This window comes from Amborella trichopoda, chromosome 2 (genome assembly GCF_054954075.1).
Source record: "Amborella trichopoda isolate Santa Cruz 75 chromosome 2, AtrichopodaSantaCruz75HAP2 v2.0, whole genome shotgun sequence".
NCBI lineage: Eukaryota > Viridiplantae > Streptophyta > Magnoliopsida > Amborellales > Amborellaceae > Amborella > Amborella trichopoda.
Genome location: NC_142337.1, coordinates 64,325,059 through 64,350,674, shown reverse-complemented (window position 1 = coordinate 64,350,674; position 25,616 = coordinate 64,325,059). Strand labels below are relative to the sequence as shown.

The window sequence follows — 25,616 nt, the reverse complement described above, 5'->3', positions numbered from 1 at the left end:
TTTTCTCTTACTCGATCCAAAGGTTAAAATAGTCAAAATTAAAATAAAATTGTGCCAAACAATACTTTCAACATGGTTTTTGAAAGTACAGTTTTCCTATATTACCATAAATCAGTCCATGAAATCACTCCTTTTTAAATTTAGTGATTCTGAAATAAGCCGGTAAGAAAGAAACAAATATTCAAGGTAAATCTGACTGATTCTCTTATGAAGTTTTTTGATTGGTCTCATAGCCAAGTTTTATAGTCACGAAAGGGTTGTGCTAGAATATATTACACTAATTGTGAATTTAGAATTTATTATTAAATTTTTTTTGACCATAAAATACCCTTGTATGTTCAAAAATCTTTTTAACTATAAATAGTTGATGCATTTTAAGAAGGGTATTCTTCTCCTTCTAAAGTCCTTCCAATACTCAAGTTCAAGTTGAGAAAACTTCCTTCCGCTTTTTGAATGACGGTTGGAGTTTTTGAGCAATTTAAAATTATAAAAATGCCCATTTTTTAATAATGTAATTTTGATATTTGTAAGGGTATTTTATTGTTAAAATTTTTGGAGTAGGATATTATAAATTCACTATTAATGTAGGAAAAGCTTTCTATGTTCCCCTACAACATAGAACTTCCCTCTACCATCCAACCATCCATTTTTATCAGGAGAGCCACTCTCCGTTTGATCTTAGATCCGACGTCTCAAAGTATTTTATTTTAGTTTTTTTAATACAATTTTTTGATTATGAAATTTGGTACATGCCATCTTCTCATTGGGGCGCACCTATAAAAAATATTAACAATAAGTTTTCCAATAAAAATAATGACCAAAATACCCCTTGAAATTTTCAGGGGTATTTTGGTAATTGTAATCTATTGAAAATATTGTTTTTATATTTTTCGTTAGTGCGAGTTTAATATAGGAATGGACGTCCAAAATTTGGTGTCAAAATAGTTTATAGAAAAAAAAATTAAAAATAAATCAGTGTAGAGACGTAACATTGTGATTGGGGCAATCTTAACCCTCCATTAAAAAATGGACGGTTGGATAAGGGGGACCATAGAACTTCCATGGTGTAGGAGGAACATAGAAAGCTTTCCCATTTTCGTTAGTGCGAGTTTAATATAGGAATGGGCGTCCAAAATTTGGTGTCAAAACAGTTTATAGAAAAAAAATTAAAAATAAAACAGTGTAGAGACGTGACATTGTGATTGGGGCAATCTTAGCCATCCATTAAAAAATGGACGGTTGGATGAGGGGGACCATAGAACTTTCATGGTGTAGGGGGAACATAGAAAGCTTTCCCATTAATAATGTAATATATCCTAGAATGGGCTCCCTATTGGATCTCAACACTAGTTTATTTCCATATAAACTCCTCTTCTATTCTCTCAATTGCTTGGGTGTTTAGAATGAAGCACAAGCCTTAAACCAACGAGATTACATAATTAGATGCAAAGTGGCAAAGGTCACAAATGCAAATCTGAATCTACACTGAAGAGTGAAACAAATCAAGCAGACGAGGCTCTATTTCTCGCCCCTTAGTTCTCTTTTTAATGAAATTAGAGTACCAATTTGCAGAGAGCCTGGGGTATCTCTTTAAATCCTTGTCTCCAAAATCCACATGATATAGACCATATCGAAACCTGTAACCTTCCAAGATCTCGAAAAGGTCGATGAACGACCATACAAAGTAGCCCTTGGTGTTGGAACCATTTCTGGTACACAAGGAAAATATATTAGTGCATGAACAAGAAAGTCTTCTCTCTTCATGACACAAATGGACACATGCCAGAAGGCTTTTCTTAGTTTTTTAGAGTAAGTTGAGTCTTTCACAGAGAGAGAGAGAGAGAGAGAGAGAGAGAGAGAGAGAGAGAGAGAGAGAGAGAGAGAGAGAGAGAGAGAGAGAGAGAGAGAGAGAGAGAGTACCTCACAGCATCAAGCAAGCCTTCAATGTAGTTTTCCAGGTATGTCACTCTAGCAGTGTCATTCAATGCTTCGGACAGAGGAGTCGAATTATTACATGGAATTCTATAACCTGTTTAAGAAGAAGGGTTTCAAAGCCAATTGACCCAAACTATGGAGTGTAAGACAACTGCTTGAGTGGGAGATACTTGCCATTTTCATGGATAAAAACCATGGGGTTATTATAAGTTTGTTTGATGTACTCCAGAAGTCTTCGTATTCCCCATGGTACAACTGGAAATGCGATAGCCGGCTAACAACAACAGGCAGATAATTATGATGAACTTCAAAAGAACTTCATCGGAAATATGGAGAGGAAGAATGTGATGATACACAACCAGATAATAGGATGTTATGTATAAACAATTGAAATAATGCCACATATATTGAACAACAGTAAAAGAACCAAACAAGGTTCTTGTGTTTCTGCCGAGTATTTGGAGCTTTTCAGCCTTCCTTTGTTAAGTCTTACCTGAGTTGTGGGCTCACCATCCTTAGACACTGTAAAAGTAGATGCAATTATCAATACCATGAAATTTGTTTTAGCAGCTATTAAGATAAAGCCCAAGCCTTCCATGAGAACCATACCCATAAACTTAGCAAACATGTCTAATTGATAATCTCTTTGATCTGTTTTTGTACGGTTTGAATCATCTAATACAAACAGAGATGCATAGTGGTTCACTCCAATAAAATCGAACGATCCCTTAACTATTTCAGATCCTTCCTCAGTAAAAGTTGGCAATCTTGAGCCAGCAATTTTCTTCATGATATCAGGGTAATCCCCAAAGAACAGGGGGTTGAGAAACCTGGCATTTAAAAATCTTAGAATGAGAGAGTAAGCAAGAGGAACCGTCTTCCTCTTATTGCTGAAATAAAATGCAGAGTTTGATATATACCACCCAATATGAAAATCAAGGACTCTTTGTCTTGCTTTTATATCTGCTGTTGAGTTTGTCACTGGAGTGTACCAATAGCAAAAAATTGTCAACCCAATGAAGCCTTTTTGTTCACTCTGCATAAGAGACATGATATTAAAACTAATGAAATCAAAATTAAGAAGAATTCAATTTTTTTTGGCAATCACTTAAGAGAGAGAGAGAGAGAGAGAGAGAGAGAGAGAGAGAGAGAGAGAGAGAGAGAGAGAGAGAGAGAGAGAGAGAGAGAGAGAGAAGTAATCACTTGAAACTTCTCCTTGTATAGTGAGGCAGCAGCTGCATGTGCAAGCAATGCATTGTGACCAGCAATATATGGCTCTGTAGTTGAGTCACCAGCCGTACAATTTACAAAGCCAAAGGGTTGAGAGCATCGTTGTGGAGGAAGAGTTCCGTAGTCGTAGCCAGTAGGTATGAGCACATTGGGCTCATTGAGAGTTGACCAATACTTCACTCGGTCTCCAAACCCTCTAAAACACACCTCTGCAAAAGCTTTGAAATCATCCCTGTATGGAAATCACCTTAGGAATAGTGCTTCAAATTCTTGACCAGAAATGACCTTAGCGATGTATTCAAAGGACTTTCTTTGGGTTAGTCTGGCTAGGATTAAAAATCTTTCAAATAAACATAAGGAGTGTGAAGTTTAGAATTTTACACTATCTTTGGGCTTAGCCATCCTTTGTACTCTTCCTCGAGTGCAAGGGGAAGATCATAATGGAAAAGAGTAACGTGCGGCTGAATTCCTGTTTAGACAAAAATCCTCAGTATTAATAGGATTTGTGGAATTCATTAAAATCAAATTTAAAAAGGCATCACATGAGAAATACAGACCATTTATTTCTAGAGAATGCATCAGCAACTTTGAAGATCTAGGAATGTGCAAGCTATTAATCTTTGGCGCCTTTTAAATCTTTCAGATATTCAAATACTTGTATCCCATATTTGTCCAAACGTTTTCACTCTTTTATTATTATGTTCTTAATGCACTTGCCTATAATTTTGCTTCATGTTGTTTGGTTTGATTGTTATAAGTTTTAACAAAATGCCATCAACTGAAATATGAATAGTATATGCTAAGTATCATGTACCATGGCTGATGAGATCATTGATGAGATTATTGTAATACTCCAGGCCCTTTGGATTAACTGCTCCCCTTCCATCTGTAACAGAAAGCCAGGATAACTATGGACATGAGGTCACCAAGGGATTGAATTATGAGGATATTGTTGGCCAAGAGCCAATTGAAAGAGCTGATTACCTGGGATAAGCCTAGACCATGAGATGGAGAACCTGTAGGCATCTAGACCTGTTTCTTGCATGAGTTTTACATCTTCCTGAACATTCATAGATAAAAAGCTGAGAGTTCCACATTAAGGTAAATGCAAAGAAACACCCCCACCTCACCCTCTCCCCCCCCCCCCTCCCCCCCAAAAAAAAAAGAAAAAGAAAAGGGAATGCAAGGAATTAGTCACTGGGCACCAAATGCATTATAAATTACAAATACAGATATAGACAATTAGGCATCTAACGGATAGAGCACATGAGCATGTACAATGTACCTCTGCTGGAGCACATTGTACTGTACACTGCACCAATAGCAAAATAGTTGCTTAAAAGGATTTTTCCTGATGCTCTCAATAGAAACGAAACTTGGGACTTTGTTCGAAAATCAAAAGGGGTGGAACCCGTTTCTTGTAAATGGGTATTTAAGGTGGGTGTGACCATTGAAAGGCAGAAAGCCCCATTAGTTGCACATGGTTTTAGATTAAAAAAGGAATGGATTTTGAAGAAACCTATAGTCCTGCTGCAAAAATGACTTCAGCTCGCATCATCTCATTACTTGCTAGTATGGGCTGGAAGATGTGGCAAGTTGATGTAAAGAATACATTCTTTTATGGAAAGATTGATCAAGAAATCCATATGGAGTAGCCACCTGGATTTGTTTTTGAGAAGTTCCAGGACTACATGTGCTGCCTAAGGAAGGCTTTATATGGCCAAAAGCAAGCCCTGTGGGCTTGATATGGTAAGATTTCCTAATACCTTTTATTTTGCGGTTATATTCTCTCAAATTCGGATTGTAGTTTATTTACCAAAAAACAATGGAGATTTATTTTGCATTATATTACTATAGATTGATAATATGATTCTAACCAGGAACAATGAAGTTGAAATTGGAAGACTGAAAGAGGGGTTGGCCGTTTGATTTGAAATGAAGAACTTGAGAGTGAGCTAAGTCACTTTCTTGGCTTCGAGGTTGAAAAGTGTGATAAAGGAATATTTATTTCTCAAAACAATATGCAAGAAAATTGGTCACTAAGTTTGGAATGAGGGCGAGTAAGCCTATTTCAACTCCTATTGATCCAAATTTGAAGTTGAAGGGAGATGAAGGCAAAGAGTTAAAAGAAGTTAGTTGTTGTCTTTTGTACTTAATTATCACTAGACTAGATTTATGTTATATGGTTAGTGTTGTTAGTCAATTTATGTAAATTCCTAGAGAGCCACATCTTGATGCATATAAAAGAATTTTGAACCATGTGATTCAATTGTATGAGCATAATGGAAAATTTTGGCATGGTGGTTTTACTTATGTGGATTGGGGAGGCAATCTAGACATGCGATATTCTACTTCAGGTTTTTGTTTTAACACTGGTTAAGCCGTTATAGTGGTGTGATAAGAAGCAATCAGGAGTGGCTCTTTCATCCATCGAGGATGAATGTAAGGCAGCTACTCTAGCTGCACAAGAATGCTCATGGTTGAAGAGGGTTCGTGGAGATATCTTCAAGGAAGATCAAAATCCAGTTCTTATATTTTGTGACAATGAAAGTACCATCAAGTTAGCATCTAATCCACTATTTCATACTCAACCAAGCATATAGAAATTCAACATTATTTTGTTTGAGAGGAGGTGTGATCAAGCTGAGAAGGATTGGTACCCATGACCAAGTACCACACTTCTTTATAAAGGCGTTGCCAAAAGTCAAGAAGCCTTCCAATCAAGTCTTGGATTGTTTGATCTCAAGCACACCCAAAGATTAGGATGTGCTTGAATAAATTTTGTAATTTTCGCTATTGTAGAGATTAGAGCTGGCAACAAACTGGGTGGCTTTGGCCCGACCCTGGCCCTTGTCCCTAGAGGGCCAACCCTAGCCCGACTAGGACTGAATCAGGCTGAAGGGACCTTGGGCCAAGCCTTGGCCCTATCCAGGTTGGGCAGAGCCAGAGCCAGAGCCAGAGCCAGAGCCAGGGCCAGGGCTGGAGCAGAGTGGAGCGGGTCTAATTTAAAAAAATAAAAGAAAAAGAAAATAGGGTCGAACAGATTTGGCCCTGTCATGGTGCAAGCCCAGGCCCCAACCTTGGGCCACATTGTGGGCCAGGCCTTACTTTTTCAGGGCCAAGTCGACCGCTTGGCCCTGCCCATTGCCAGTCCCATAGATTTGATGGGTAAAATATACATAAATGATTAGGGTTGTTTAGTCATAGTGATAAAAGTCATTAATTATGTACAAGAACTAGTGTGGATTTTTTGAGAATAAGTGATGCCAATTAAGTGTTAATATCTAGTAAATTTGTTCACTATTCCTTGGGCCCAAGAAAAGGGAATATAACTCATTAGAATGTGCTAGATTTGTTCTAGAAGTCACACTATGGTCATATATACATGTGTGCTGTAAACTTTGATGTGTAAGACAGTAGAAAAGAATAAATTATAGTTGATTTGCCTACACTTTTGGTTATTATATAGAGTTTTTAATTTCTTGACTTCATATTTTTCTTTTTTAATTTTTCTTTACACCTAGCTCTTTCTTTGATACTTTTCTAAAAGTGATTTGCAAGAACTTAATTATGACTTAGAATAAACATACCTTGTATTTGTGGTATTCATCAGCGGCTACATCTCCAGTGCTCTTGTCTGGCATTTTCCCTGAAAGAAAAATTATTTTAATAAAAATTGCTTTCCTTCATATCTATCAAAAAATAATCAGATTTAAATTTACAATTGATAAATATAAATAGATATAGATTGGAAAAAAAAAAAAAAAAAAACACGCACAAATCTTGCTAGATGACCTATTTTTTGCTCAGCATTTTTTAGGCTCTTCTAGTGGACTTCTTTCTCAAATGCAGTGCATAGGCTCCATAGACAATCATCCACCATCCATTCTCGTAAATGGATGACCGAGATGACGTGGAAGGATTGAGAGGGGAGCAATGTCTCATCTCCATCGTCTGCTGATGAAGATGGACGGTGGATCAATACTCTCATTTAAATAATATTCAACATTTAATGTATACAGTATAGGCAAAATTTATTGTAATTCCCCCGAGTGCATGAGTCCACCGTGGTTTTCCATGGATTTAAACCATCCTAATTCACTGGAAACACATTTTCCACCTTAGATCCATCTTTTTCTACCAAAAAAGTTATGCAGATCTGATGATATGCAAAGAACTAAAATGAATACCGACAAAAGAAAAGTTCAAAATAGACTACTTTCACAATGTGTTTTTAATTTTATTTTATTTTCTGGATATGCGATTGTGATCACAATGCGTTTTTTTTTTTTTACTTTCTGGATATACGATTGTGATGATTGAGATTATCGACTTATGAAAATTTGGATCCAATATTCACCTCTAAGATTTGAGGGACCGCATATGAAGAGGTGCGTTGAACAACATTTAGAGTTCAAGAAAATATACAAAGGCTGTCAAAATCGCATGACAATTTCCTAACGGGTTCGGTTTGTATGGGTCAATATATATGTTTTTTTGACAAATATGAATAACCTTTATTACTAATTACCTAAACAAGATTATATCATCAGAAATCAAGAGAGAAGGAAGAGAAGAACCAAATTTAGCTGAAGAGTCAGTAAGAAAATTGGCCTCCCTATAGACGTGATAAAAGGATATCGACAAAATAGAAGCAATATTCGTGAACATATCGGTACTAGCTTTCAAGGAATTTGCAACTTCTTCTTACACCATTGAATGACATTCAAAGAGTCTCCCTCCACTAGTCAACAAAAGCCCAAGTTTTTGCTTTGTAGAATCTTGAAACCTTGTAGGAGGGCAAGTAATTGAGCATTATTTGATGTGGTTTCCCCTACTGGCCTTGCGAAACTAAAAAAGACATTTCTAGAGCAATCCCGCCCAACTCCCCCAATGCCTGTAGGGATTGGGTTCCCCAGCGAACAACTATCAAAGTTCATTTTCAAAATCCCCTGTAGAGGAGGGGTCCAAAAGCTCACCGGCCTACTTTTCACCACTCCCATCATCATAAGATTTGGAATGTTAGTGATAACATCAACCTTCAAAATGCCTCTCTCTTCCTTGGAAACACCAAGAATAGACCATAAAGAATGAAAGATTTTATCTAGAATTTTCTCAACAAGAAGGCAGACTCCGTCAGAAGTACGTCTATTCCTTTCCTTCCAGATATTCCAAGGAATTAAGCTATGCAGAATCTTCCAAATTACAGACCCGCATACTCTTGGGGCATTGTCAGCTGAAAGCCCAAAAGCGAAAAGAAATGACCCCATATCCTTGATATAAAGGAGGAATGAACATCCTCCTTTACACATAAGATTATCAACAATAAGTATTCTATTTCGGGCTGTCAGCCATATAAAAATTTGGATTTTGTGAGGAATGAGCCATTTCCATGGAACATCAGGTTACCAATGCCATCATCATGGAATATCAGGCAGTAACAAGATTTTATTGGAAATGGTCCATCGCATTCTACATCCCAGATAAGATTAACTTCCACATTTGGAGGGATATAGACCTTATCCATAATTTCCATAAGAGATTAAAATTGGTCAAAGACCTCCCCACTAATCATATTAAACCGCAGGGTCACATTCCAGGTAGCATTATCTCCTCGCCCCTCAACAATATCTGCCACCTAAGCATCTTGATCCACCACTCTATTGAAGACATCTGGGAAACTCAATTTTACAGGATAGTCTCCCACCCAAGTATGATGCCAAAATGATATATGTTCCCCATTGCTAATATTCCACTGAAAATTCCTCGCTATGAATGGCTTACAAAAGGCAATAGCCTTCTATACAAGTGAAGCATTAGCACCTCTATTATTACCAATCCACATGCCATGTCTATCCAAACCATATTTGGTTTCCAAAACTTAATATCATAGATGATCCTTAAAAGTGAAGCTACACCACCACTATTTACAAAGTAAGGCATGGTTAATCAATTTTATCCTCCTCATACCCAAACGCACCTCATTCTTTGGAGTACAAACCCAATCCCATTTTAACAAATGGAATTTCCTTGCCTCTTTTGACGATCCCCACAAAAAATCCCTCATCGTCTTTTCAATCTTTTTGCAACTGAGGTGGGAATTTGACATATTGACATCTGGTAGATAGGTAAGTTTGACAAGCAAGCTTGGAGTAAAGTAACTCTTCCATAGGACGAAAGATACTTATACTTCCAAAAGTCCAAGTTAACTTGAATGAGTTGAAGTACCCTATCCCACATCGAAATAGGGAAACTCCTATTTGAGATAGGCAATCCAAAATAGATGATAGGGAACGAATCAACCCTGCAGTTAAACACTTCGGCCAAATCCGAGAGTACCAATTCATCATAGTTGATATCAATCATTGATGTTCTTTCCAAAATTTAGCTTTAGTCCCATAGCCATCTCACAACATCTTAAAAAAGTAGCTATATTTTTTATTTGCTCCAACTCAGCCCTATGGATAATCAACGTATCGTTCGCATATTAAATATGCAAGATACTAAGTTCACTGCTAGCAATCTGAAAGCCAGTGAAATTGTCTCTACTGGTCGCATTCCTTATCATAAGGCTAAAAAACTCTACATAAAGGGTAAATAAAAAGGGTGAGAGAGGATCACCTTGCCTTAAACCCCTCGATGCTCTAAAAAATATTGTTGGGCTACCTTTATACAAAATCGAAAAGTGGGCAGTCGACAAACACCCAAAGATCCAATTTTGCTATCTAGCCCCAAAACCCATTCTTCTCATAATTTCAAGTAGCACCCCCTCACTCAACTCTACCGCAAACCTTTTCCATGTACAATTCCAAGACAATCCCAGAATCTGACTTAAACACCTGGAGTGGATATATTATTGGGCCACAATAACGCTATCGATGATTAATCTATCCTGAATAAATGCAAATTGGGGGCCCAAGAGCACTTGAGGAAGCACATATTTCAACCTTTATGCCAAAAGTTTAGCCACAATTTTGTAAAGTCTTGTAAGCAGACTAATAGGTCGAATATCTAATAATTCCACAATAACATATTTTTTGGGGATAAGAGCTATATAAGTGGAATTCACCCTTTTAAAGAATTCCTCTCGAATAAAAAATCCTCTAACCATCTCAAGCAGCTCCCCTTTGATGAGGTTCCAAAACTTCGAAAAAAAGATTAACGGGAAACCATTCAAGTGTGCGGATTTGTCCCCTAGCAAGGCAAATACCGCTTCTTTTAGCTCCTCCATCGAGACCTCCCTCTCAAGCAGCGTTTAAAAAATCGCCGAGTCGAACCGGACTCGCCCGGTTCGACTCGGAATTCACGAAAAAGGTATCGGATCGGTTCAAAAACCGGGAATCGTCCGGTTCTAGAGAGAACCGGACGATTCCGTACAGTGACTCGCCGATTCACTGTGCGGAATCGGCGAGTCCGTGAAGAACACGGGTTGCACAGTGTTCTTCACGGATTTTTTCAAATTTGTCATTTTTTGATCATTTTTTTTGTTGTTTTCGGCATGTGATCTGTTTTGCAGGCTGTAAACAGCTTTATTCAGCTTTTTCAAGGATTAAATGGTGGAAAAATTGGTTGTTTTTGGATCAAGAAAAATTCTGGGTTTAGGGTTTCCGCCATTTCTGAAATTTCATGCCAAATAGGGCATGAATCTTTCAAAATTTGTAGGCATATTGATCTTAAAGCTGTGAATCAAAAGCTTTTGTTACTAATTTGTGATAATCGTTGAGAAAAACAGAGTTTTTTGGAGATTGAAGGCTTCGGTTCACAAAAACAGGTAAGAACTTTGGGTTTTTTTTTTTTTCCGCCATTTGATTTATTTCACGGCATATTTTGAACAAAATGAGTTCAATAATTAGGGTTTTTAATCTTTATTGTGTCTAGTATGATTTAAAATTTTCAATTTTACGTAATCTGATCAATTACAGCAAGAAATTTGATATGAACAGTGAGATGTCTGCGGAACCAAATTCTGCTGTTTTTTTTTTTTTTTTCCGCCTTTTGATTTTGTTTTCATGATATATTTGAAATAATGTGTTAAAAATTTAGGTTTTTGATTCCTTATATTGTTGTTTATCAGAAAATATAGTCAATTGGATGTAATTTATTCACTTGGAGGTGAATTTTTGAGTTAAAATCGCTTATGTAAAACGACTCTGTGAAGAACAATTTTTATTTTTTTATTTTTTTTATTTTTTTTTATTTTTTTTTTTTTTTTTTTTTGTGTAGCCCATGATAGAATTTTTTGTAATCTATGATCGAATTTTTTGTAATCCATGATCAAAATGTTTGTTTTTTTTTCTTGTAATCCATGATCGAATTTTATTTTTTATTTTTTATTTTTGTAACCCATGATAGAATTTTTTGTAATCCATGATCGCATGATAGAATTTTTTGTAATCCATGATCGAATGTTTTGTAATCCATGATCGAAATGTTTGTTTTTTTTTGTAATCCATGATCGAATTTTTTGTTTTTTGTTTTTTATGTAACCCATGATAGAGTTTTTTGTAATCTATGATTGAATTTTTTGTTATCCATGATGTAATTGTTTTTTTCTTTTTTTGTAATCCACGATCGAATTTTTTGTTTTTTTTTGTTTTTTTTTTTTGTAATGCATGATCGAATTTTATGTAATCCATGAACGAATTTTTTGTAATCCATGATAGAATTTTCTGTAATCCATGATCGACTTTTTTGTAATCCATGATCGAATTTTATGTAATCCATGATCGAATTTTTTGTAATCCATGATAGAATTTTCTGTAATCCATGATCGACTTTTTTGTAATCCATGATCGAAATGTTTGTTTTTTTTACTTGTAATCCTTGATCGAATTTTTTGTGTTTTTTTTTTTTTTGTAACCCATGATTGAATTTTTTGTAATCCATGATCGAATTGTTTTTTTCTGTTCTTGTAATCCACGATCGAATTTTTTGTTTTTTTATGTTTTTTTTTTTTTTTGTAATCCATGATCGAATTTTATGTAATCCATGATCGAATTTTATGTAATCCATGAGCGAATTTTTTGTAATCCATGATCGAATTTTTTGTAATCCATGATCGAATTTTTAGAAAATTTATGATTTTTTTTTTTAATCCATGATCGAACTTTTTGAAAATTTGTTAATTTTTTTTTTTAATCCATGATCGAATTTTTTGAAAATTTGCTGTACTTTTTTTTTTTATTTCTTTTTATCCATGATCGAATTTTTTGAAAAATGATGATTTTTCGAAAAGATGTGAAAATCGTGATAAAGTTTTGATTATCATGATGTATTAAACATTTAAACCCAATTTTTAATTTTTATTGTTTGAGTTTGCTGTAATTTTTTTTTTTTTTTTTCAAGATCGAATTTTTTGAAAATTGATGATTTTCCGAAAAGATGTGAAAATCGTGACAAGGTTTTAATTATCATGAGGTATTAAACCATATTTTAAATTTTTATTGTTAAAGTTTTTGTTGAAAAAATTGCATGTTGATGGATTATTTATGCAAAAAAATGTATGTTATTATATTTTCAATACAAAACTGTATTTTTTTTATCTGTTGTTCATGGATTTTTTAGTTGGAATGACTGATGTTAGCCGGCTCTTTGAAGAATTGTTTTTATTATTAATTTTTTAATGCAAAAAATGTATGTTCTTGATAATTGAGTTGTAGCCATGTTTGGAGCTTGCATTTTGTATTATTCTAAATGTTTGTAATTGATATGTACGAAAATTTTATTGTCAAAAAAGGTATTTTGCAATAACAAATAACAACGAATATGACTACATGAACTACCGCAACATATTATCACTACATATGGTGATTATTTTTCTTTTTGAACTGTCAGGTTAATTTAAACTTTTTACATCTTAAAACAGTTGAATCATGTCAAGATCTACAGAAGACCCTGCATGGCAACATGGGGTCAGACTTGATCCCAACAAGAAAGACAAAATTATTTGTAATTACTGTCAAAGAGTGATAAGTAGTGGGGTACATAGGTTCAAGCAACACTTGGCAGGGGTTAAGGGAGAAGTTTCTGCATGCACTAGTGTCCCTAGTAATGTAAAAAAACAGATGGTGACAATTCTTAATGCTAGCAAAGGTAAAAAAATTGCCAAACATAGGATGAATGAGGAGATAGCTAGTTTATATACACCATCAAGCAGGAATGATACAGAAGAGCAATATAATTATGACCTAGAAGAGCAATATAATAATGAGCTGGACATGGCTACAAGATTGAGTTTACATGAACAATATCAGAGGGAATGTGGGTTTAGAATGCCTAGTGGGTCTAGCTCAGACATGCATGGTGGGCCTAGCTCCGATATGCATGGTGGGCCTAGTTCAGATATGCATGGCGGGTCCAGCTCGAGCATGTATGGCGACCCAGCTCAAATATGTATGGAGGGGTTGGTGGCAATATGTATCAAGAAGAATCAGTTGTTGAAGAAATTGTTTCTAAGTTACCTAGGAGTGCCAGTATTGCAGGTCATGGTCGTAAAGACCCATTTCTCTCAAAGCCTAAGTCACAACAGATGACCCTAAAAGGCATGGTTAAAGGTACAAGAAACATGTTAGGGAGATATGTTGGTAAATGGTTCTACGATAAAGGGATTCCCTTTGATGCAGCCAATAGCCCATATTTTCCACCTATGGTTAGTGCAATCCAGAGAGTCGGGCCCGGGGTAAAACCCCCGACGGCATATGAGCTCAGTGGGCCAATATTAGACGAAGAGGTAGAGGAAGTTAAAAAGTGGATTGAAGAATATAAACAGAGTTGGCCAAGGACAGGAATTACTCTCATGAGTGATGGTTGGTTGAATAAAGTTAGCAAAAAGGAGTTTTTAAACTTCTTGGCCTATTCCCCAAAAGGTACAGCTTTTTTGTGTAGCAAAGATGTATCAGGGACGAAGAAGGATGCAAACTTCTACGTACGACTATATGATCAGATAGTGGAGGAGGTGGGGGATAAGCATGTAGTCCAGTTTATTACGGACAATGCGCGTGCATGTGTTTCTGCGGGCAGCAAGTTGATGGATAAGAGGAAGCATCTAGTATGGACCCCGTGTGCTGCACACAGCATCGATCTTATGTTAGAGGAAAGCGGTGAGATCAAAATTGTGAAGGAGACTCTAGATGAAGCAAGGTTGGTGTCGAGATTTATATACAACTACTCGAAAATATTATTTCTGTTTAGAGAACACTCTAAGAAAAAAGAGATAATCAGGCCTGCCATAACCCGCTTTGCGACCGATTACTTAGCTGTGGACTCCATTCGACAATCTGAAGGTGCATTAAAGAGATTGTTTACTTGTGAAGAGTGGTTAAATGACCGCCTCTCGAAGTCCAGTACCGGTATAAAAGTGGACAACATAATCTCAAATAGGCTGTTCTGGTCTCGATGTTCCAGTGTTGTAGAGGCCACTGCCCCTTTGGTCACGGTGTTAAGAATGGTGGATGCTGATAAGAAAGCTACCATGGGTATCCTTTATGAAGGTATTGAGAGGGCGAAATCAGCTATTGGGGAGAAGTGTAATTTTGCTAGCAAAGTGATCGAGATTATAGAAAAGAGGTGGAACACCAAATTCGGACTTCCAATTCATTATGCTGGTAAATATATATTTATATCATTACAATGTTTCGGTTTAAATCATTTTTTTATGAAATTGTAAATGACATTTTTCTACCTATATATTTTTTAGGTTACTACTTCAACCCAAAATTTTTCTATTTGACACCTGAACAACCCCACAAGATTATGGAAGGGGTCAGATACATTATTGCAAGGTTGGAGAGAAGCCATCGAAACCAAGTAGCAGCAATACAAGAGGTATTATTTAATGTTTGGGTAAGAACTTCATTGAGTTGTTATATTTGTGAGGAATAATGCACTAAAACGTAATATATTTGTTTTAGCTTGCTATGTATAGGGATGCTATAGGATCCTTCGGAACTAGACTTGCCAGAAATTCTCGAACTATGATGGATCCAGGTTATCCCCTCGCTAATATTTTGTTTATTCATATATTTAATCTTATGAATTGTTCTTGCCCTTACAATGCTTTTTACATTTTAATCCAGCTGAATGGTGGGAGATATATGGTACTGATGAACCTCACCTAAAGAGGATAGCAATCAAGGTGCTCTCCCAGACATGTTCTGCTACTAGCTGTGAGCGCAACTGGAGTACGTTCCAATGGTTGCACACTACTAGGAGGAATCAACTCGCTTCTGAGAAACTTCATAAACTAGTCTACGTTCATTATAATTTAAACCTTAGAGAGCGACAAATAAGAAGGAAGCTTGAAGACTATAGGCCGATAGACTTAGACACAATATTTGTCACAGACACAGCAGACCGATGGTTAGTAGAAGAGGAGGAGCCAGTGTTGCACAAGAGAGCGTTCCTTGAGGCTATCGGTGATGAAGATATTGAAGAAAGTGATGAGCGGCATGAAAGAGGAAGCAGCCAGCCAATGTATCCACAATATGTCGGTGATATTGCACCTAATGAGGGAGAGTGGGAAGGGGGTCTAAGAGAAAATGAAAGAGATGATGATTCTGAGGCCACCCTATCCCAGCCATATTATTCACATATCGCGTCCCAACAGCAACAGTGTAGGGATGGGCACGACAGTGCAGGTGAGCATGAAGGATGGACAAGCTTCGAGGATTTTGGATTGGGAACACAACAAAACACTAACACTCAGGGATTTGAATATAGTCAGACACCCGCTAATATCGATGATTCGTTTTTAGATCGAATCAATGAATTGTCAAACGAATTCAATCAATGGCACCAGCGTGACCAAGAAGAACAACAACGTCGTATATCATTTTATTTTTAGATCGTATGTTACTAATTTTATGCTTTATTGTAATCCATGTATGTTGATATACTTATTCCATGATAATTCTATGTTTATCCTTTTGTGTGATGTAAATTAAATGTTGAATGGCGGTTCATGCAGGGGAAGAACATATCAATATTCGCATATTCATTCAAAAACATGAAAATTCTTAATGGAGTACCCTCATTTTTTATTGAATTCCTAAAAAACAATATTTATAATGAATTTTAATAATTTTTTCGGATTTTTTTGAAGCTTTATTCTGACCGATTCACTCGATTCCGATCCGGATCGCCGATTCGCCGATCCGGATCGGTTTTTGGAAAGCCCGATCCGGGTCACCGATCCGGTTTTTAAACCATTGCTCTCAAGAGAAGACACAGAGATAAGAGATAAAGCCAAAAAAGGAACACGATCAAATTTCGGAGTGAAACACATTTCTGAACTAAAAGCTCTTTTGAAGTGCTTAGCCACAACTTCTCCCATTGCCACCCCATCATCCTGATCAACCCTTTGGGTCATCAAATCTGAGGCATCATTAATTCTTCTCCTGGAGCTAGTAATTGCATGGAAATATTTGGTGTTTCGATCTCCTTCCTTAAGCCACTTAGTTCTCGACCTTTGTCTTCAATATATCTCCTCTACCCTTTGCAACTCATTTAAAATCCCCAACTTATTAGCTCTTTCTACTCTTGTCTCTTCAGATAGAACGCCCTCATGCTAAACAGATAAGTCTAAAGTTTTAATCTCAAGCAACACCTCATCAATCTTATTTTAATGTGGAACCTGTTTTCCCTCATCCACACGATAAACTTGTGTTGAATACATGTCAATTTCTTATGTAGCTGGTAATTTAATTAACCAACTGAGGTGGCATTTTCCCACATACTCCGAATTAGATCTAGAACTTCTTTTTCGTCCAGCCACCCAGTCTCTATCCTAAAAGGCTTCGGACCATCACTCGTAAACTTGCAAGAGAGTAAAAGTGGAACATGTTCCGAAGATAATCTAGGAAGAGCCCGAATAATAGCTAAAGGAAAGGCATCTACTCACTCCCCAAACACAAAAAATTGGTCAATCTTTGACATACAAAGGTTGGACGTATAATTGTTATACCATGTAAAGGTGGTACTAGCAAGCTGTAAATCAACCAACGAATGTCTTTCAATAAAATTGTTAAACATATGCATAGTCCCATTCAAGGTTGTACTAGAAGAGGAATCTTCTGGCCAACGAATAAGATTAAAGTTCCTCCCTCGAGACGGACAGGAAAGTGAGAGCCATTTAAAACATCTGTCAGACTATTGATAAAGCACTCCTTAAAAGCATGTAAAGTAGGACCATATACATTCACCATGCCCCAAGAAAAACCGCTAGCAGGACCATGAAAGAAACCTTTCCATGTAAAAAAGCTATGCAAAACCTGGGGGTCCCACAAAATCTAAAGACCCCCAGATGTTCCAATAGAATCAACACCAAAAAAACTAATTGATTCAGATCCCCAAACTTCCCTCACACCCAACACATCAAAGCTAGGAAGTGTCGTCTCTTGAAGAACCAAAATAACAGGTTTATATTTCATAAAAAAAAAAAAGGATGTCCCTTTTTCGCTTGGGATCACCAAATCCCCTAGTATTCCATGAAATAAAATTCATTTAAAGGGATAGGTTAGAAAAAGAACCTGGACCGTCCACTCATGGTCCAAAATAAACCTCCTCTAGTATCAAGGCTTCCTGTAGAGCAGCATTCTCCGCATTAGAAACCTAATCTTTAGAGACCAATTGTTCACTGCTCAAATTCACCACTTCTGGCTCTAGCATCGTCAAAGCTTAAGAAGCTGCCTCACCCGTACCAAACTTCGCTGCAAGCTGAGCAGATAACCGAGAAGGCTTAACAGAGCCTTTAGCTTTCTTTGTGGACTCCATCTTCTTGGCAAGGGTGGCTTCCACCTTCCTCTTCTTCTTAAGCTCAACATCCTCCGTTTTTTGCAATTTCTCCTCTTTTTGCTTCGCTTTCAACTCCTCCAAGACAACCCCAATCGGAACATTGAAGTCGACTCCCATGTCATCAAACATAGTCGTAACTCTGTCATTAGCAGCATCTTCAACAGCAGCCTCAGAAGGTCGCTTCTCCTTGCAACGGAATTCGCCACTTTAGGCTCTGCACTATCACTAGCAAAATCCATCTCCGCAGAGTCCTTACTTACATACATAGCAAAGTAAGCATTGAGAGACTATTGAGAAGGTTGAGCCACCGAAGTTAATGGATCCTTTGCTACCCCTTTAACCACAGTCGAAAAAGGGTCAATAACGCCATCTTCCTCCAACTCCATAGGGTACTGTACCTCCTGATCAAGCACTTGCAGGGGTTCGGTGTCTTGGTCAACAACCACTATAGCCAGAGGATCGACTAACTGTGGATTGAAACGAGGTCTCGGACGAGAGGCTTGCCCTCTGGTCGCTGCACTTCTTGCCAGAGGAGGATACATCTTCAAGGTCACCGAGATCACCAGCAACAGTCTCCACACCTCACCCCAGCTATGACAAAGAACCACCGAGAAGTTCAAACCTGCACCTTTTAAGACAATGCAAAGAGAGAAAATGGCCTCCAAATAAATCTTTCCCATTCCTTTCCAAAGATATGGAAAGGAAGAAGAAGGCAACTCCACCCTTCATAAACACAACATGGGTAGAGCCCTTGCCATTCTCGAGGAGGTCATCATAGTCCCTAAGGACCTCATCCCACCGTTTTGAACAATTCAAAGCAGAGTTGATCGGTGAGCCCACCTGACCACGAGAGACACAATGAGTTTTGGATACAAAAGGAAGGTCCACTCTAGTATCAGAATCTGTTACCACTAAATTTAAGCGCTCCTCCCCGACCCTACTCTGATTAACCATCTTTAAAGGCACAGAGGATTAAAGGATATTCCAATCCGTTTTCAAAAATCTACCCACCGATATCCACATTTTTCGTACTTTCAAAATTTGAAAATTATGAAACCGTCCATTGTTGACATTATGAAATTTCCTCGTCATTCTACGACAATAGTTTCTAGTAACTCCTGATTGAATTCCTCCATACTTCAGCATCTGTTTACGAAAAGGAACCTCATGCTACTCTTCCGTATTTATCGTCTTCTTCTTTACTTCCACCTTTTTCATCATCTTACTACCATCTTCACTCTTTACAATGATCAAGAAAGATTGATGGGCCACCTGTAAATGAATTCTTTTGGGAATAGCTAGACCCGAGAGCCTCCAAATTTTGACTCGAATTGAGGCTCGATCTTTACTAAAAAAAGAATCTCAATCTAAGTCACAATATTGCCTACCTGATTTTTAGTAGGCAATATCACAAAAACACAACTGCTAATTTTGGTCAGATTTGGGCCCCCTTTGACCCCCAAAATGAAAATTTGGCTGGCAAATTTGCTTGAAATTGGTATATATCCATTCTGATACGATTTGAGCATTTATATAAGCCCCATTTAGGGTGGGATTTTTGTGAACCCGTAGGCTAGAAAATCTGAGAGATAGAGCGAACTTAGAGAGAAAACCTGTGAGCAAACCCTAGATTTAGGAAAACCTATGCTTTAAACATGCCCACTTTAGGTTAAGAAAGTCATTCAACCAAGCCAAGGTTTGGTCAAACCTGAAGAGAGACAAACATAGAAAGCTTTCCCATTTAAAAATATAGTACACAGAGATAGAGACAAACATCGTACATTTTACGTTTCTCTTAGGAAAATATTTTCGAGCTAAAAAATCCTTGTGAGAGATCAGTAAATAAATGAGCTTTAGAGAGAGAGATAAATACATTGTTTTCTCATAGGATAAGGTGGGGCATGGTAGGCTTTTGGGCTGGGGCGTGATGCAATGCATAGGGTATGGTCAGGATAGCTCTGCTGGTAGAGCAGAGGACTGAAAATCCTCGTGTCACCAATTGAAATTTGGTTCTTGGCATATGGTTAATGTTCTAATCCATTTTCATTTCTTTTCTTTATTTTCTATTTTCATTTTCCTTCGCTCTATCCTCCATTGCTTTTTGGGGCCCATGGCACATTACCTAGCCATGATACAAAACAAGAACTCTTTTGATTCATCCTATCAGCTTGTTCATCCTAAATAGGTATCTTCCAGATAGAATAAATAAAAAGAAATGAAGGTTTTTTTATCCCATCATGATTCAAATAAAATGAGAGACCATTGAGAGGATGGAAGAGGTTTTTCCTAAAAAGATATTTTGAGATGGAAAAATTGAGAGAGATTAAAGGAGAAAGAGATGAGTGAAATAAGGGAAATATTATAGGAGAGATTTAAGATGAGAGTTATCACATACAGTAATAGAGAATTAATGGTTTCTTTATTGGGAAACTATCTCCATATCCTCTATTTTTAGATTTCAATTTTTAATAAACCCAATGTTTCAAAAGATCTCTTCCAACTCTTGGTCACTTTAAACCTATTTTTTAACCTAAATAAATGTGAGAAAGACATACTTTTTCTAAACCCAATCCCTTTGCTCTCTTCATTATATACCTCAAACTTCTTTCTTTCTCTCTCTTGTTGTGTCTTTCACTCTCTATCTTCTCGTGTTTATCCAAACACATTTTTTCTCGTCTCGTGTTTATCCAAACACCTCTCTCTCTCTCTTCCCATGTTTATCCAAACACCTTTATATCTTTTTTTGGTAACCTCTCAGCACTAAGCATCAATTGATATTGCTGAGAGATATAGCACAACAACTGTGTAAAAGAGATCACCCCTGAGAAAAGTGTGTGAAGAAGCCTTCTCTTATGAGGAGCTTCTCGTTGGAATGAACAACATGACTGGAGTGTTAGCAACTTGAGATTATTTCTTTGGAGTTTGCAGGGCTTTATATATGGATTGCGATGCATTTTTTGCTCTGGTTTGGGAATCTCTCATGACAATAGTGAAAAAATAGGATTGCCGCAGTTGATAGCATGGATATATGTATGATTTGGGTATTCATTTGATTTGTAGAAATGTTCATGTTATTTTCTTGTTTATATCAGTTTTTTTCTATGAAGACCCCTTGGCAACCTTCAACAAAGAGAGCAATCATCTGCTGTATTGGTGAACACAGGGGGAGACAGAGGATAGAAACACAGAGAAACAAGGGTTGAAAAAACACATAAAGAGAGAGAGAGGGAGGGGTTTGAAGAAACACGGGGAGAGAGAGAGAGAGTGGGGGTAATACGGAGAGAGAAAAGGGGTTTGGGGGAGTCACAAGCGCGAGAGAGAGAGAGAGAGAGAGAGAGAGAGAGAGAGAAATTTGGGAGGATGGAAAAGATGGAGAGAGAGAAGGGGTAAGGTGTGGGGAGAGAGAAATAGAGAAGTTTTGGAGGATAGCTTTTAGAAAAAAACATGTCTTTTTAGATTTGTTTGGCCTAAAAAAACATGTTTAAAGCAGCTCAGGGGATTAGAAGAAATAAAATCTATAATTTTTATGCCCTAAGATATCTTTTAAAACCTTAAGTCTATTGTGAAATGAAACCTAAAAATATGGGGTATAGAGATATTTTCCCTTCTCTATTATATGGTTTTTAGAGGTACTCTAAGATAGAGAAAATAAAGAGATAGAGAAACTATTGAGAACCTTTGAGCGGGAGAGATTTTGGGAAAATAAATGAGAGAAATATTTTATTGAAAAAAGGAGAGAGACAGAGATCGAAATGGTAAAGATGAAACTATAAATGATATAAATAAAAGATAGATATGAGATTTGGGCAAGCTTTCTATGCTTCCCCTACATCATAGAAGTTCTATCCTCCCCTTTATCTAACCGTCCATTCTGAATGGAGGGCTAAGTTTGTCCCAATCACAATGTCATGTCTCTACACTATTTTATTTTTAATTTTCTTTTATAGACTATTTTGACACCAAATTTTGGATGTCCATTCCTATATTAAACTTGCACTAGCGAAAAATATAAAAAAATAATTATTTCAGTAAAATAAAATGGCCAAAATATCTCTGAAAGATTTAAAGAGTATTTTGGTCATTATATTTTATCGAAAAATTATTTTTAATATTTTTTATAGCTGCGCCCCAATGAGAAGATGGTACGTATTAAATTTCATATTCATACAATTTGTATAAAAATAAATTAAAAACTAAAAGTAAAATACTTTGAGACGTCGGATCTAAGATCAAACGGTGAGTGGCTCTCTTGATCAAAATTGGACGGCTGGATGGTAGGGAGATGATAAAACTTCTATGCTGTAGGGGAAGCATAGAAACCTTTCCCATGAGATTTTAGGAAAATAAATGGGAGAGAGAGAGATAGAAACAGTAAAGAGGAAAACCGTAAATCATATAAATAAGAAAGATAAGAGATAAAAAAGATGTAAGATATTTAAGGAAATGTGTAAGAGCGAGAGAGAAAGCTAAAAAAAATAGCTAATATAGAAACATGGGAGAGATGGAGAGAAGATGAAGAATCATTACACAATTAAAAGAGTTGCCTATTTTTATATATTTGCATGTATGTAAGATGTAGAGAGAGAGATAATGAAGAAACGTATGAGAGATGAAAAGAGTAAATTAAGATAAATAAAAGAGAGAGAGTGTGTGTAGAAATATAGGAGAGAGAGATGGATAAGAATTGAATAAAAAAGACATATAATGCGATAATAAGAGGGGTATTGCTCTGGCTTAATATATAACTTTGATGTATTTGCATGTATGTAGGATGTAGAGATAGAGATAATGAAGAAAGTTAGGAGAGATGAAAAGAGTAACTTAAGAGAAATAAAAGAGAGCGTAAAAATATGGGAGAGAGAGGGATAAGAATTGAATGAAAAAAGACACAGTGTTGCTCTCGCTTAATATATATAATAGGAAATAGACAGATATATTGTAATTCCGGCATCTTGTGATCCAAACTCTCACTCTCTCATTGGAGAGTCCAAACGGAAAACACACTCTTTCTCATTCAATGATTTGCGTCCAAAACTAACTCTCTTTCTCTCTCTTAATGATGTGAGTCCAAAAAGAACATTATTGAGTAAAAAACAAACTGTCTTTTTCTCTCTCTTGCATTATTCAAATGATTTAGTTAAAAAATAATGGGAAAAGTTTATATAGAGCCGAGGCTCTAAACAATCAATTTGGAGCCTATCACAAAAAATTCAGTAAAAGAGGTTGTTTTGATGCCCAAATATCCTCAAATTGATCATCTCAACATCTAGATGTATGGACAGAAAAAAAATGAACTTCAAGTTTTGGAAATAGTGTATTTTGTAATACAATTTTGAACCATCAATTTTCAAGATTTTCAAGTTTTTATAGATCTGTTGATCTACACTATTTTTGAAAGCTTTAAACTTTATAAATAAAGATAAAAATATATTTTAAGGCTATCGTAAAGATTTTCAGTATTGAAACCACATTTCTCAACTCGATTTGAAGGTAGGCTCTAATTTTATTGTTTAAAGCCTAAGCGCTATACAAACCGTACCAAAAAATAAGTATCTTTTTTTAGGTAAAAGTTCGAAAATATCTGTGTGTTCATTGAATGCTTGATTGTGTAGCCATCTTCTCCCAGGTTTTGGAAAACTTTGGCATCGGGACTGTTTTTTGCTACTTCTTACCCTTTTGTTTGCCAAACAAAGAGAGTCCAAAACTGCTGCATTACTTTTTAAGTGAATTATGCACGGACACATAAATATTAAAATATAAAATGAGTTAATTTTGGGTTAAAATTGCGTGGAAGGTCTGTCAACATGATGTTTTTTATTTTTTTCAAAATTATCTCTCGGACCACAAAGATTGTCTTTGTTTAGCATTTAGAGGCGGTCCGAGTTGCCCATTTTCGAACTGCTTCTAGTGCTCTTCAAGGCATTTTGAGGTTGGTATCCTCATACCGCATTAGTTTATTTATTTGTTAAGAAATAAAACGGACTAAGGATGCCAACGTCAAATTACCTTTTAGATTGGGCACTATCTTCACACTAGGGCACTGTCCTGTTAATGACAAAATTGAAAAAAGAAAATAATTTAAGAAGCAATTTGAGGATGTCATCCTCATACCAAAAGACAATTAAAAATAAAAAAAACATTTGACTGATCTGCTGCATAATTTTTGTCCAAATTTAGCCATGTCTTTCTCTTTCTAAATTTTAAATTTATTCATTCATTCTTTGCGGACATCTTGCATGTGTTACCAAATCCTAAAAATAATAACACATAAAACTCTACTTCATGGAAAATATTCAAATAATGCCTCTTGGAAGAGAGAGAGAGATGTGGGGGGGAAGAGAGAACAAACCGGCATGAGTGTGAGCATCCCAAATGCTGGGCTTCCTTCCATCCTCAAAAGCTCCTCCTTCAACCTGAAATCCTCTTTCTTTTTTAGTTTTTTTTTTTATTTGTATTTACTTCTTTAAGAAGGAAAAAAAAAAGAAAGGGTTATATATATATATATATATATATATATATTTCTACTTACTTGATATGCTGAGGTTCCAGCCCCAAAGATGAAATCTGTAGGGAAATCACTCCTAATTTTATCACTCAAACTCTTGTGAGTTGCTAAACTTAACATGAGAAACATAGATATCAAAAACCCCATCTTTTCCTCTGAACTCAATCTCCAACACAAAATAAAATGGACAGGGAAAGAGAGAGACGTTACAATTTATCAGTCGCTTGAGAAAAAAAAAAAGTTAGTTTCAATCAAGAAAGTTGGAGAGATATGGACGTGCACAAGTTGTATAGTGAAGATAACTTTTTGCTATTCAGTGGAACGGATGGACGAGGTGCATGCTATGCTTTGTATGAAAGAGACCCTACTGTCGATTGTTAAAACCAGTGGTTTAAAAAACGGATAAGTGATTCGGATCGGACATCTCAAAAACCGATTCGGATCGACGAATCTGCGATTGGGATCGAGAATTGGGCCGAATTGATCGGATTAAACCTTAAAAAAATTCAAAAAAAGTATTAAACATCATTATAAATGTTGTTTTTTAGGAATCCAATAAGAAATGGAGGTACTATATTATTAACTTTCATTGTTTTCATCGATTTATGAATATTGAGATGTTCTTTCCCTGTATAAACTTATGTTGACCATTAAATTTACATCACACAAAAGAAATCATAGAATTATCATGGATTAAGTATATAATCATATATGGACTACAATAAAGAGTTGACTAAATTGATGAAAAATTGGCCACTAAAATCTCGAATTGACAAAAACCCTAATCCGCTAAAAAAACCCAAATTATTACAGCCTAAATAACTATAATATTATATACCAACAATATTTTATAATTATTTTATTATATAAATCATAACAAATCCAAAATATTTTATAATACAATCTAATTTAAAATGTATTATTGACAACGGTGATAAAAATAGTAAACTATATGTTTTATAATACAAAAATTAATAAATAAAATAAAAAATTTGGTTATCAATGTAGAAATTATTAGAATGCATACCAATTTTCTTTAATTTTTTAGTTTTCTAGAATAAATTAGTGGAAGAGATTGTTATTAGAAAGAGAGAGATTTCAAATGGCCTCATCGTATGAACCCTATCTTTAAATTAATATTACTAAATTTATGTTA

The 25,616-nt window shown here is 36.0% G+C and overlaps 1 protein-coding gene and 1 long non-coding RNA gene across 4 annotated transcripts; one reads left to right on the top strand and one right to left on the bottom strand.

Annotated features, from left to right (window-relative positions):
* Positions 1–1,350: 1,350 nt before the first annotated feature.
* Positions 1,351–24,829, bottom strand: LOC18430350 (beta-glucosidase 22). Of its 3 annotated transcripts, XM_088859450.1 has the most exons (14): positions 24,485–24,829; positions 24,305–24,368; positions 23,962–24,000; positions 6,756–6,814; positions 4,150–4,225; positions 3,980–4,051; positions 3,547–3,634; positions 3,139–3,397; positions 2,856–2,971; positions 2,545–2,765; positions 2,429–2,457; positions 2,110–2,209; positions 1,921–2,029; positions 1,351–1,709 (listed from the first exon to the last, which is right to left on the bottom strand). In XM_088859450.1, the coding sequence occupies exons 1-14, from the start codon at positions 24,605–24,607 to the stop codon at positions 1,481–1,483; spliced, it is 1,584 nt and encodes a 527-aa protein (XP_088715576.1). In that variant the 5' UTR covers positions 24,608–24,829; the 3' UTR covers positions 1,351–1,480. The 3 variants fall into 3 exon arrangements, with proteins under 3 accessions (XP_088715576.1, XP_006840571.3, XP_020520610.2); XM_006840508.4 differs by lacking the exon at positions 23,962–24,000 and having other exon boundaries at positions 24,485–24,826; XM_020664951.2 differs by lacking the exons at positions 23,962–24,000; positions 24,305–24,368; positions 24,485–24,829 and adding an exon at positions 6,944–7,122.
* Positions 4,776–5,476, top strand: LOC148783427 (uncharacterized). The gene is made up of 2 exons (XR_016050126.1): positions 4,776–4,914; positions 5,046–5,476. It is a non-coding gene; the product is annotated as an uncharacterized LOC148783427 (long non-coding RNA).
* Positions 24,830–25,616: the final 787 nt, after the last annotated feature.

Bases quoted from the DNA above. Each gene is read 5' to 3' on its own strand.
- LOC18430350 (XM_088859450.1), bottom strand. From the start codon at position 24,607: ATGGGGTTTTTGATATCTATGTTTCTCATGTTAAGTTTAGCAACTCAC. The intron at 24,001-24,304 runs GTTTGTTCTCTC...TGTCATTAACAG, and splicing joins GGATGCTCACACTCATGCCG to GACAGTGCCCTAGTGTGAAG. The intron at 2,210-2,428 runs GTAAGACTTAAC...TGTTGTTGTTAG, and splicing joins ATGGTGAGCCCACAACTCAG to CCGGCTATCGCATTTCCAGT.